This window comes from Musa acuminata, chromosome BXJ3-7 (genome assembly GCF_036884655.1).
Source record: "Musa acuminata AAA Group cultivar baxijiao chromosome BXJ3-7, Cavendish_Baxijiao_AAA, whole genome shotgun sequence".
NCBI lineage: Eukaryota > Viridiplantae > Streptophyta > Magnoliopsida > Zingiberales > Musaceae > Musa > Musa acuminata.
In genome coordinates, this window is record NC_088355.1 from 12,131,021 (window position 1) to 12,143,442 (window position 12,422).

The 12,422-nt window shown below is 44.8% G+C and overlaps 1 protein-coding gene and 1 pseudogene across 4 annotated transcripts; one reads left to right on the forward strand and one right to left on the reverse strand.

Moving 5' to 3' along the window:
* The first annotated feature begins 1,304 nt into the window (after nucleotides 1-1,304).
* On the forward strand, nucleotides 1,305-2,590 carry LOC135643818 (cation transporter HKT2;2-like; annotated as a pseudogene).
* Nucleotides 2,591-3,160: 570 nt separating this feature from the next.
* LOC103991932 (protein ROLLING AND ERECT LEAF 2) lies at nucleotides 3,161-9,163 on the reverse strand. Of its 4 annotated transcripts, none has more exons than XM_065158922.1 (6): nucleotides 8,831-9,163; nucleotides 7,918-8,027; nucleotides 6,524-7,777; nucleotides 6,172-6,380; nucleotides 5,848-6,071; nucleotides 3,161-4,002 (listed from the first exon to the last, which is right to left on the reverse strand). In XM_065158922.1, the coding sequence occupies exons 3-6, from the start codon at nucleotides 7,677-7,679 to the stop codon at nucleotides 3,372-3,374; spliced, it is 2,220 nt and encodes a 739-aa protein (XP_065014994.1). In that variant the 5' UTR covers nucleotides 7,680-7,777; nucleotides 7,918-8,027; nucleotides 8,831-9,163; the 3' UTR covers nucleotides 3,161-3,371. The 4 variants fall into 4 exon arrangements, with proteins under 4 accessions (XP_065014994.1, XP_009409753.2, XP_018684987.2 ...); XM_009411478.3 differs by having other exon boundaries at nucleotides 7,918-8,032; XM_018829442.2 differs by lacking the exon at nucleotides 8,831-9,163 and adding an exon at nucleotides 8,410-8,794 and having other exon boundaries at nucleotides 7,918-8,032.
* Nucleotides 9,164-12,422: the final 3,259 nt, after the last annotated feature.

The following is a 12,422-nucleotide window of genomic DNA, read 5'->3' on the forward strand; positions in this document are numbered from 1 at the left end:
AGCGCGGCTCGATAGGGTGTGGGTATGTTCTGCATGGGAGGACCTCTCAGGTCGATCGCTTGCTCTCGGGCTTCTCCGATCCCGACCTGCTCCCCACTCGGGGGCTGCCGGGTCGGGTCGGTCGGGGGTGTCGCTAGTCATACGATTTGGGGAATAATTGGAGCGAGCGTCTGTATCATGCCTGCCATGGCCTGCACTTGCTTGGTCAGGCTAAGGAACACCTCGGGTGTCACGGCCGAGGGCCTTGTGGTGAGCCCTGGGTGTGACAATCCTAGGTCATTGAACAGACGCCAGTAGCGATCTAGCGTCGAGGCCGGGATCCCCCCGTCTCCGGGGGTGGGGAGGGCCTGACTTTCTAGCTCGACGGAAGAGAGGTCGGTCGGTGGTTCTCTCCCGGGGAGAACTCCTGTCAGTTGCTCCTACGACATGACTCTCCTTCTAGGGCTAAAATGTTAGTGAACAAAAGTACCGTGGCTGATGAGTCAACACGGTTAGGTCTGTAGGTCGATGTCGGGAGCTTCTTGCGGGGTGGGTAGGATGATGAGGTGGTCGCGCCCTCGGGAAGGAATGTTGCCTAACATTGGTCGGGATCCAAGCCAGCTCACTACTCTCCTTTGTACGATGGAAGGTGTCTCCTGGGTGGAGACGTTCGCTAGTCGGGAGTGGTTGTTTCGGAGCAACTTGGACAAGAGTTGGGCTGGCGGAGTCGGCTGGGCCCTTGTGAGAGGATGTTGATCCGAGTTTCTCAGTTTGCCGACCCAGGCGCTGTTTGTAGTGGGATGCATCTCTCCGACTCCGGGATGAATGGCAATGCATCCTTGTGTACTGGATGGCAATTTTCGGATTGAGGCGCTCGTCGTTCGGGAGTGTCTGCCTTCCTGCAAAATGACCTTCGTCGGGTGCTTCCTGACTTTGGCCCCTCCGACGAGTAAGTCAGTGGAGTATTTGATATTGAGTTTTTTCTCTTCCCCTAGCCAGACGTTAGCCAGGGGTTTATATACTATTATATGAGGATTGGTTGCGCCTCAGTTCGGTGTGACCGTTGACCCTTGTGGGAGGGGACGACTTTTCTAACGAATTGGCGTCTTGGGGGATGCCTGAGCGGCATCAGACGGCATCGCCCCGAGCCCTCGGGATAGTCGTGTCACATAGTGTCTCGGTATGGAACCTGGCTTGACGTGCGTCACGGGGTTCTAATGACATGTGGCATTGGATTCTGATATTAGTTGGGACGTGACGTGTGACGTCGATGATGACTCATTTGAGAGCCAAAATATGCCATATCATATAGCAAGAAGGGATACATGGCCAGGCAAGAGAAGCTTTAATACTCACAATCACTTGAAGATTGCCTCTATTATAAAATATGAGATTGCCTCTATCATGATCTTCTGAGATGATCTTCTACCATTTTGCAAGCCTAAATGGATACCTCAACAAGCTAATCCTCTTCCTTTTATCGCTTCTCGGCCTCCCCCCTGAGCCCGTTCGTGATTCAGCTGCGTTGCTTTGTGTCCCTTGCCATGTTTGGATCTCTAGCTTTGATGCTTCTGAAAGCCCAGCGATCCCGCCTTCCGGCCTCGGTGCGTCGACATGCTGTTCATGCTGACGTCGGCTCTGACGGTCTCCGGACTCGCCGCTGTCGAGATGGAGAACCTCTCCAGTGCTCAAATTGTCGTCCGTTCGCTCTTGATGTTTCATGGCGGCAAGGTGTTCGTTACTTTGCTCGGCCTTCTGTTTGGGAGAGGGAAGCAAGACGAACCGGGGAGCTCTGCCGGCAGAGTGGATTCAGCCTGCATTGAGCTCGAGTCCGTCGATCCCTCCCAAAACACCATTGACCGCATTGAGTCGGGGATAAGTCCTGCGGCGGCCGGCGCCGACGAAAGCTCTGTTCGATCTCTGGGATATGTAGTCTCTGGCTATGTTGCTATCTTTCATCTGATCGGCACCTCGTTGCTCCTGGGAGCACGAGGCATACTGAATACGAAGGGCATCGATGTCTTCCTGTTTTGTCTATCTGCTACCGTTTCATCGTTTGCGAATGGGGGCTTGATCGCTAGCAACGAAAACATGGCCATCATGAACAAGGACCCGGTCGTTCTCCTGCTCATGATCGCTCAGGTTCTGGGAGGCAACACGGTGTTCCCTCTGTTCCTGAGATGGGTGATACGGGCCTTGAAGAAGCTCACCTGACGTGACGAGTTCAAGTGCATGCGCTTCAGCACGGTGGGAGCTCAACTCAGTCCTCTGCTTCCAAAGTCGGAGACTTCGATGCTGTCTCTCACGGTCATCGGGCTGATGACTGCGCTGCTTGTGCTCTTCTGCGCCGCGGACTGGAACGGAGCGGTGTTCGACGGATTGAATTATGTGGAGAAGTTGGTCAGTGCATTGTTCATCGCTGTGAACTCCAGGCACGCTGGTGAGAATTCCATCGACTGTTGCCTCATCTCCCCTGCAGTTTTGGTGTTCGTCATCGTCATGATGTGAGTACTTCTGTTCCTCTTTGCGTGATATCTTTCCTATTTCATCATACTCTTTGTAATTATACTGATGCCATTCTGGTCTCCAGACATCTTCGCTCTTCCATGTCCTTTTCCTTCATTGATATAAGGATGACACAAGCTCCGATGGTCTCAAGAAGGAAGACAAGAAGAAGTTTCACAGCTCTCCTACATTGCCATCGTCATCATTGCCATTTGCATCACCGAGAGAAGGAAGATGACCAGAGATCCACATAACTTCAGCACATTGAAGTTAATCTTCGAAGTGATCAGGTAATCTCCCGTCACAATCTTTAGGTAGCTCTAAGCACCGTGAGAATGATCACGAGAATCGACAGAGGTTTACTGCAACTGGTGATTACAGTGGCTACAGGAATGTTGGGCTTGCCAACTGGTCATAGCTGCTGGAGGTTGCTGAGATTGCATCCGCAAGCTTATCCTGGCTCGTCAAGCTCTATGGAAGGCTGAAGAAGTTTAGTGCAGGTGATGGCAGAGCATGGAAGCTTTACTGAGCATGCGATTAACTTGCGAGCTAATAGTTCTTGCAAATACCCATAGGAAACCACCAGAGAATGAGTTTGGATGCTGATAGAATTATTCATATATAATCAAAATTATCAGATATTAGAAAAAAATTACTTTGGAAAATAAATATCAGATTGAACGAAAGGCTTCTTTCTTATATACAGACATCAAAATGGCAGAATAATTTCCCAGAAAAGAAGATAAACCAGAGAGGTCCGATCTAAGAGTTCACAGATCTCAAAGCCACAGCTGTTTTCCGATTTAAGACGAACAGAAATAACAAATAGATTTCTTTGACCACCGGTTTTGCTAGTTAATTACAACACTACCTGCACTACCACAAAATTACAATTCTGCCCTTCGATCGCCGCCCCACCGCACCAGGACTTCGTACCCGTCCGCCGACCTCGCGGCGAAGTCGGCCAGCGAGCTGACGGCCACCGACATCCCTGCACACAGCACCCTCCTGGCCATCTCCGCCGTCGCCATCGCCGCTGCCGCCGCGGCGTCGTCTCCCTCCCCCTCCTCCTCGGCCGCCGCCCTCCCGCTCACCGACCCGATCCCGGCCGTGAAGAAGTCCAGGCCGTCCACCACCTGCGCCTCCCCCACCGACTCCAGCAGCCGCGACCACTGCACGCACAGGCCCAGCACAGCCGGCGCGCCACCCGAGGGACGCGGCGGGGAGAGCGGGGACCGCGCGCCGCCGCCCCCGGGGTCACCGCAGCGGAGTGCCCACCCGGCCAGGGCGCGGGCGTAGGCCCGCTGGGCCGCGACCCACGCCTCGAGGCACGCCCGCCAGTTCCGGAGCTCCGCCTCGAGCGCCGCGGCCGCCCGGGGATGCCGTGGCTGCGGCGCCGCGTCCTCCGAGCCCTTCCCGGCGGCGGCGGTGGACGCGAGGATCAGGAGCTTGGCCTCGTCTATCGTGCGCTTCTGGATCCGGTGACAGTCCGCGGTCGTCCTCCACATCTTCGCTAACCTGCACCGCGGGGCAAAGGAAGCAAGTTGAACGGACGTGATTCAATGTCTTTTTGATCCAACGGACAACCGCTCACCAGCATCAAGCAGGTAACATAATAAAGAAAGAAGTGCCCACCATCTTCCTGCCTAAGCTTTTCAAGAATCAACTACACACTCTGTGGTCCCAAATTCCAAAATTTTTATTTTTATTGAATGATGCAATTTTACATTATATAATGAATGTTAGATGTAAATCACAAAGAAAATAAGGATTAAAAAAAAACATGAGGTCGCAGATCTTATCTGCATGTTATAATTAGAGAAGATAAAAAAGTGAGAGCTTTTACTTTGGAGCAGAGCATCAGCTGAACGCATGGTATCATTACTTCCATTAGTCTTACCAGCAGCTTTATAGTGATTAAGTTGCATCACTGGAAGGAATCAAACTGTACCTTCATGAAAAAGCTATGCCATACTGTTTGACTGCCTGATACACATGGTCCAAATACTGGCGAATTGATCGACAATTAGTTCATTTATTTCTAGTTCCTTGTCTGCTGCACATCATTAGACTATGTCATCAGCTTAATGCATGCTATCATTACTTCGATTACTGTCCAATGGCTTTATATTGACTAAACTATGTTATCGAAAGGAATCAACTGAACCTTCTTTATAAAGCCTTTTTATAGTTTGACTGTTGATGATATGCATGTACAAGGGTAAAGTCAGGTGGAGTATCATATTATTCATTGTGGAACATGCATGTTCTTTGTTCTCTATGCTATAGACCATTGAGATGTGAAAAAATCTGTTTTAGTGCACACAATATGAATGTGTTTGATAGCTTGTCATATCAATGCTTGAAACCTTACCTATGTGTAGGTTCCAAATTCTAAATCTTCATAGGAGCATGTTTAGCCTATATCTACATTGACTTACGCACCATAATTGACCAAGAATTCTATCTTGTGATATTATACTGTGCGTGTTGTTTGAAGAATCAAGGGCCCAGATATGACATGATGAGTTTTCATAGCATATAAGCATCACTTCAGTTTAGGGAAAATAGGAAAATGGTGGTGCTCTTTAGAAAATAATCCACTCGAGGACATGCAAAGGACAGAAAGATGTGTTTTCTACTATATTTTTAGAAGTTACCATTATTCAAATGATTGTAGCATTTTAATTCTGGGAATTGCATACTCATCAATAAGCACAGATTTATAGATGGACAGAGCAAGAATAGAGTAAAAAGTAGCCTTACATGTTCATGCAATGAAAGTTTTCTTCTTCATTTCAAACAAAGTAGTAATTTGCTGGTAAATGATCCAATGATCACTTGTAATATTAGAATGACAACATGTTCCTAGTTTGCACTCTTTTGATATTAATCCGAATCTTATTCTAGCCATTTGGGAGGACATGATAGAATGAGAGTAGTTCTCTGAGAAATTAATTATCTTCCAAATTTAGGAAAAGATAGTTCAGGGTCTCCTTATCTGGAGAGAAGTTATGGAATGATGTAAAGGAAACTTGAGAGGTCAAGGCTACCTTTATTGAAGGGTCGGCAAAAAGACCTATAAGGAGACCCTGGAAATACGGGACTCTGGAAATAAAGGACTCATAATTTTTCTGGTTGAAGAAAATAAAGAAAAAAGAGATGGTGTTCCTAACAGGACTCTGGAATGGAAATACCCTTTAAGTACTTCTAACATAAATATATTCTGATGTCTAATCATCCAAATGGCTAAATCATCTTCTTGGTCATACTAGTCTAAATGACAATGGTCTAACATGAAAAAATACATATGCTTTACTAAACTATTTTATCAAATAGATAAAGTAAAATTTTAGAGCATACCCTTGTAGTAGCTCGATCAGCTGCGGATGCAATTCCTCATCCCGCAAAGTTTCTATTCTTTTTGACACTGACTCAACTGAATGTATAGAAACTTTTAATCGGGTATGCAGATCTCTTACGACTGCTCTTGTTTTTTCAACAGCAGAAGGCTCTTCACCGTGCACATCTTGGTTCCTCAGTTGCATGTATTTCTTCTCAAATGCAATTCTTATCCGCTCTCCAGCCTGCAGCAACATGACACATTGTTACGAATTACACTAAAATGCATTTACTCTTTGCCACTAGTTAGTTGGAACCAAAAGTCTGCTTGCCGAAAACAATTACCTTAACCTCCTCATATAATTTCTTCTCCCATTCATATAACCTATCCAATGTTGATTGGTGGCTCCCTGATATCATGCAGGATTCCTGGGAATAGTCACTGCTGCTTTCATAACCATCATATCCTGAACTGGGAGCAGCATGAAAGAACCTAGAAGACGACGAGCGTGATGATGCAGACCGGAATAAAACAATTGGGTTCATCATTTTAACTGCAGCAGAAACGCAGAACATATAAATTCAAAATAATAAGAGGTACACATTTCAAATTCAGAACTCAGAAGCATTTCATATCATGATTCTTTTTCATGTTATCAACCCAACAAAGACCACTATAATGACTTGATGAATGTACCAGCAATTTCACTAGAAGTTGATGAGTACTGGGCTCGGCTTGCTTCCAACAATACTGAAACCTCATGAGCACAGTCACAAATCCGTATAAATTGGCACTCAATGTCTTTCATGATTTCTGTCATACTTGTTGGTCTTCGGTTCAGATAAACGGTAAATCCAGGGGTTTCTTCTGCAGACTCTCTCTTTCCTACCACCTCCTTCTCTTTAGTTATTTTAATTTCTATGGCATCTTTTGTTTCTGAGACTTCAATGGTCTCCAAATTCTTAGATTGATGTTCCTTCACCTCACGCTTTTTACGATTTTTATTTTTGGCTCCTGAAGAATTTTCACCTGCATCCTTTATTCTAGCATGTCCCGAATCGACTTCATGTCTTTCATTCTGGATTTCTGGTTGCACGCACTCTTCTTCCCCTCTCGTTCCTTCTTCTTCCAATTCTGGAATTCCTTCTTCTTCTCTAACCTGCCTTAATCCTGCTATATCATCATCATTAATCACCTGATCAAAACTGCCCTGGTATGCATATCCATATGTATCCAGTGAAGAGAAAGGATTCCAAAATGAGTCCCACTGTGAATTTCGAGGTGACGCCGGCGGGTAGCTTGGCCTATCATAAGTTGAAGAAAAGAATGAAGAGTTTAATGGTGTGGACTGTGTGGCAAAAAAGTCATCACTTCCATAATGATCCATAGGGTAATAAGAGTTAATTCTCACTGTTTCTGTTGGCTGAGGACACTCTTCAACAGATACCGAAGTACTTCCTCCTGATCTCAAGTATCTTGCAATATGTAAAGTGCTTTCCCTAGACCGGTTTTGTGCCGATGCTGAGGACCTAAATGGAACCCCGATGATTTTCTCAGGCTGGTTTAGTGTTGATGCAGAGGACTTGAAGGGAATACCAATGATTTCTGGGCTTAATTTCTTCACAGGCGTGAATGGCGGTGTCGTGAATGAATCTGAAAATGAATCATAGTGTTCATGTCCGTCAACAAAATCACATAGAGCGCGGGAGATGCGCTTTAGAGACTGAATATAAGCGATGTGCCCGGAGGCAAAGCGGATCCTCTGCTCGATCGCCTGTTTTATGAAATTTCGTCTATCCTTGCACATCTGGACAGCTTCTTCATCTTCCAACCTCGAAGCAGAACATCCCATCTTGAAGGTTTTCTATGAATTCTTCAGAACCGAATCATAACCATATTGACAGAATGGAAGCAGACTGTTGCTGTCGAAACTCATAGGATTCTTCAGTGCTGTTCCACAATTAAGTAGTCAGAAAAATTCCACACAGTCATCACTGCATGGTGGTGGTGAAGATCACCAGAGACATAACATGAAATCTGGAGCTCAGTTGAACTCCCAAACTATATGTGGAAAGATCAATTGAACTTACAGCAAGTGGAGTTGACTTCAACCTCTTTGGAATCCTTCTCTTCACCTTATCGAAAGCTGACAGCTCTAGATTAATGCAGAAAATTTTGCCAGCAGTAACCCTTGTCCAGACTGAACTGTGAGAGGAAAATAATTTGGTTAGCAAATTATTCTCTTGAAAGTAGATGTGGTAGCAGAAGATTATGTTGGAACGTTCATGTGTGTTTTGCTAAAGCAAGTGAGAGAAGATGCCTACGTAAGCGGAAAGAAGAATGCAAACTTGAAGAGGGGGAAAAACAAGACACAGAAATTGACAGTCTGAAACATGATGAAATCATGCTGAAGAAACTAAATTGTTACCGGAAAATAAACTCCCCCAAAAGAACAAAAAAGAAGCAAATGTTTAGTATCCCAGCAACCTGAGAAGCAGACATGCATGTGGTAAAGAAGATCACAAGATGCTGTTGATGCAAAAGCAGATCTCCAGAGAGAAGTAAAAGAAGATGGCAACTACATGACCGAGAAGTAAACCACCATCCACTACTAGGAACCAGGAGGCTTTTCTACACAGCAAACAAGACAAAATGTGCAGGAGATCTCCATGGAGCAGGAAGAGAAGCTGGCAATCACAAGCAAAATGTTTCAGAAAAGAAAAGGCAGTATTCTTGATCTGCCTTTCAATTTATCAAAAAACCTGACCTGATGAAACACAAAGAAGGATTCCAAATCACATGAGGGAAAAGGACAAAGCAGTAAAGCTTGACATTAAGACTCTGAATTGTACAGTCAAGCTTCAAAGCAGAAGCAGAAAAATGACAAAAGATCATAAAGATGAGCAGCAGAAGCCCATTCCATTAAGCGGAACACATTAACACCCCCAGCTGTTCATCTCCCTAAAAGAAGTAAAAAAGAAGCAGCATGAGACCACCACCAACCTTGAAACAAAAAACCTTCTGCAAACATGAATAGAATCCAATTCCGATGCACAATAGGGCTGCAACTGTGCTGGTTCCTTCGCTCAGGCTGGAAGCACAACTCTTGATCTCAGAGAGAGAGAGAGAGGCAACGGTCAAATGAGCTAAAGTAGAAAGAATTGAAGCAGAGAGGAACTGAGCGCGTTTAAAGAGGAGGAAGGGCGGAGAGTACAACTTTATTCCTGAAACTACGCCCTTGGGGTGCAGAAGAATTACAAAGAGAGCCCAACGACACATAATTCATCCCATTTGTCCCTTTTGATCTCCCCAGTGGAGCGGCGTACAATTTGGTGGAAGCAATGAATGAACTCAATGGCCCTACCATGACAATGAGAATACTACCGATGGGTACAGCATTCGGTGAGATCCAAGAACATGTCATTTCCACACTCATTCCCCCTCTTTACCAAACAAATAAACTCTTTTTTTCTAAATTAAAGTATATATAAAAAAAAAACATATGAGTCATTATGATTAATCATCTTCAGCCACTCATGATATAAATATACTTTAAATTTTTATTATGATTATAGGTGTATTAAGAATTTAGGATACATATTTTGAACTCAAACTATCTAATATCAAACATGATTAAATCTTTTTTTTTATAAAATAAATATTAATAAGAGGATAGATAATGATAAATATATATATGTTTTAAGTTTTAAAAAGGATGGATATATTAAAATCTCTCACCCACTACTACTATTATTAATATCAACATCATTATCATTTATAATTCCCTTTTCCAACGAATTTGACCGGTCGCTGGAAGCGTTTGAAAGATTGGGCAAACAGGTAATTTGGTGCCAGGGAAAAAGAATGGTGCTTTAATTGCAGAAAAGCTGGGACATAAATGTGGGATTAAGAAGGCGAAGACACAATTAGCAGCTCATTAATTATTATTATTAGGATTTGAACAGGGGATTAGGAGGCTGGAATTTAAAAGGCCAAAAGTAACATTCGAGTCGGCTGGAAAAAGCAAAAGAGAGAAAGCGAGTAGGAAAGAAAGAAAGTAAAAGATTCGGGCCCGTTTTAGAGCTCTTCCTGATGCCTCGATCTGCGAGATTCTTCTCTTCCTTCCTTCCTCCCTGCATCATCATCCCCTTCGATCTATCAGCAGCAAGAAGAAGAAGAAGAAGAAGTGTGTTTGGGTGGGGAGGGGGGGGGGGGGGGGGGGGGAGGATTGCGTCGTGGCTGGTGATGAGCTATGCGTCGTCTTGAGATTGTTGACAGATGATGACCCTACGAGAAAAGGCTGCGGGTTGCTTGGATTGTACATGGTAAAACCAGGAACATTATTGGCCTATGACATTGTCTTGCTCATCACTGGACTCCACAGGAGACTGTGTGTGTGTGTGTGTATAGGTTGGCTTGTTTGTTCCATTCGCCATGCCCAGTGGGGGCGTGCAGGCTTTTAGCTTGGGCGATGTACAAGCTGAGAGGAGACACCTCCTTCCGTCTCAGGGAACACGAAGAATCTTAAGATTCTTCTTCGGGGACCGGCAAACGCATCGATCTCTCCATGTCTGATCTCACAGCCGCTTCTTCATTTCTCGTGTTCATTAAAGATCATAACCAAAGAGAAACTGAAGCTCAAAGGGGAAGACAAAATGCAACGACACCACCTTCAGCTGCATTCAAGTTACGAAGAACAAGCGAGCTGGTCGTCTCCTCGGCCTTTGTAAAAGCAGCTTCAACTTTAGGTGAAAGATAAGATCAGCGAGGCAAAGCAAGCTCCCCAAAACTAGCATGAAAACCATGCATGCTTTCTTCATGTCTCTACTACCATACCATCTCATCTTCTCACGTTGTGAGACACTTGAATTTGGTACCAGCAAGAACATTGGTTCTGCTCGGCTCAACTTTTAACTCCGATCGGGTCAATTCATTTCTGACTGTGTCACCTAACGATCGATCGGCTTTGGAGACAACAGACTTCATTCAAGCAGACGTTAGATGGAGATTAAGCCTAGGCCCGTCTTGGCTGGCTTGCACGGCTGGCCTTTCTTGACTGGCCCATCTCACGGGGACCCGCTTGCAACCGGGCCCCACACGGGCTGGTCCGCAGGGCATCACCAACAGGCAATTAGGAAAAAAAAATAATCCATATAAAAGAAAATAATTATCAATAAATGAAACATAGAAGCCAACTATTTCTAACCCATCCGAGAGGTGAAAGCTTTGGCTTTTGTTCCACCGTTACGAGTGCAAACCCATTTATTTGAGAGCCAATGAGAACAATCAATCGATGGGCACCAAAAAGTAGCCTCGCCTAATTAAAAGCTCTCCGTGGCATGTTTCTCTGAGCACCGATGGGGCCTCCAATGATAGGTTGCAGGCGCTGCCGTCACCATCCTCATCTTCTTCTTCTTACTCACTCACTCCTCCTCATCTGCTGGTCCACTTGCCATTTCACCAGCAGATTTCCGCCCCCTGTACACATCCTAAATGTCATGTGTGGCCCGCCAATATCCACCACCGCCGGGGTAAGTCTTCTGCCTCTAGCTTTCTTTCCTCAGCGCCGGTTGATGGAGAGCATCAATCCTTCCTGGAAGAAACGCCATGTTTAATGCTGTAGCGTCAACCAGCGACTCTCTATTAACAGACTACTTTCAGAGCAATTGACATTTCAACGCCCACACCTTTCACATCACTCTTATTTTGTCGCTTCTATGTGAAGATAGATTGGTTTCAGATGACTGCACGAGAAATAATCTCAATGAAATTGTATGGAAAATAATTGATTCGAGTTAGAGGTCTGTATAGGAGAATTAGCAGCACAAATGTTGACAATTACGAATGCATCTGATGCTTTACGAAGGAATAACCATAGATGTGACTATAGTGTATATGGACAGTGATCCTCAGGAAATAGTTCTAATGTCTTGTTCATGAAAGACAATGCTGCGCTCAATATTGGCCTAAGCAAATCTGAGATTGTGGCATTCCTCAAATAATGTCTCTTTTTTATATTAGGATGCCAAGTTAGGATGGGAGGCCAACAACTAAGACTATGCAACCATTTGGCATCGGTTGAGACATTTGGTGGCTTAGGAACAAACCATCAAAAAATAATGGAACCTTCTTAGTTTCCTCTCCTAAAGCTTCGACTGATCTCATATTGTCTAAGAACATATCTGCTTCCTATCGCAGAGAAAGATTACATTGGGACACACTACCATGATGATGCATGGAATTATACAACAAGAACCAATGCATTCCAACTTTATCTTATGTTAATCTATGAACACCTGCAATCTACTGCCCATCAAAGTGTTTGCGAGACTCCATGCCTACTCTGAGAAGAACACCGTCAGAATTAGTAATACCTGCATGCAAGTTAGTTTAAGAGACTCTTTTCCTTTTCTTTTGTTGGTGACATGGAGTAGAAAGTGCAGAAACAGAGATGAATCACCAAAGGAATGCTACTTGGGTGAAAAGGTTAGCTTTTTGTTGATTAGAGACAGAAATCCAACACTTAGCTCTGTCTTTGGCTTGGTCTGTGAGATAGAAAGACGGCTCTCTTTTTCCCCAGGGTGCAGAACTGGTT

Bases quoted from the DNA above. Each gene is read 5' to 3' on its own strand.
- LOC103991932 (XM_065158922.1), bottom strand. From the start codon at position 7,679: ATGGGATGTTCTGCTTCGAGGTTGGAAGATGAAGAAGCTGTCCAGATG. The intron at 6,072-6,171 runs GTAATTGTTTTC...ATGTTGCTGCAG, and splicing joins AATTATATGAGGAGGTTAAG to GCTGGAGAGCGGATAAGAAT. The intron at 4,003-5,847 runs GTATGCTCTAAA...CCCGCGGTGCAG, and splicing joins CTGATCGAGCTACTACAAGG to GTTAGCGAAGATGTGGAGGA.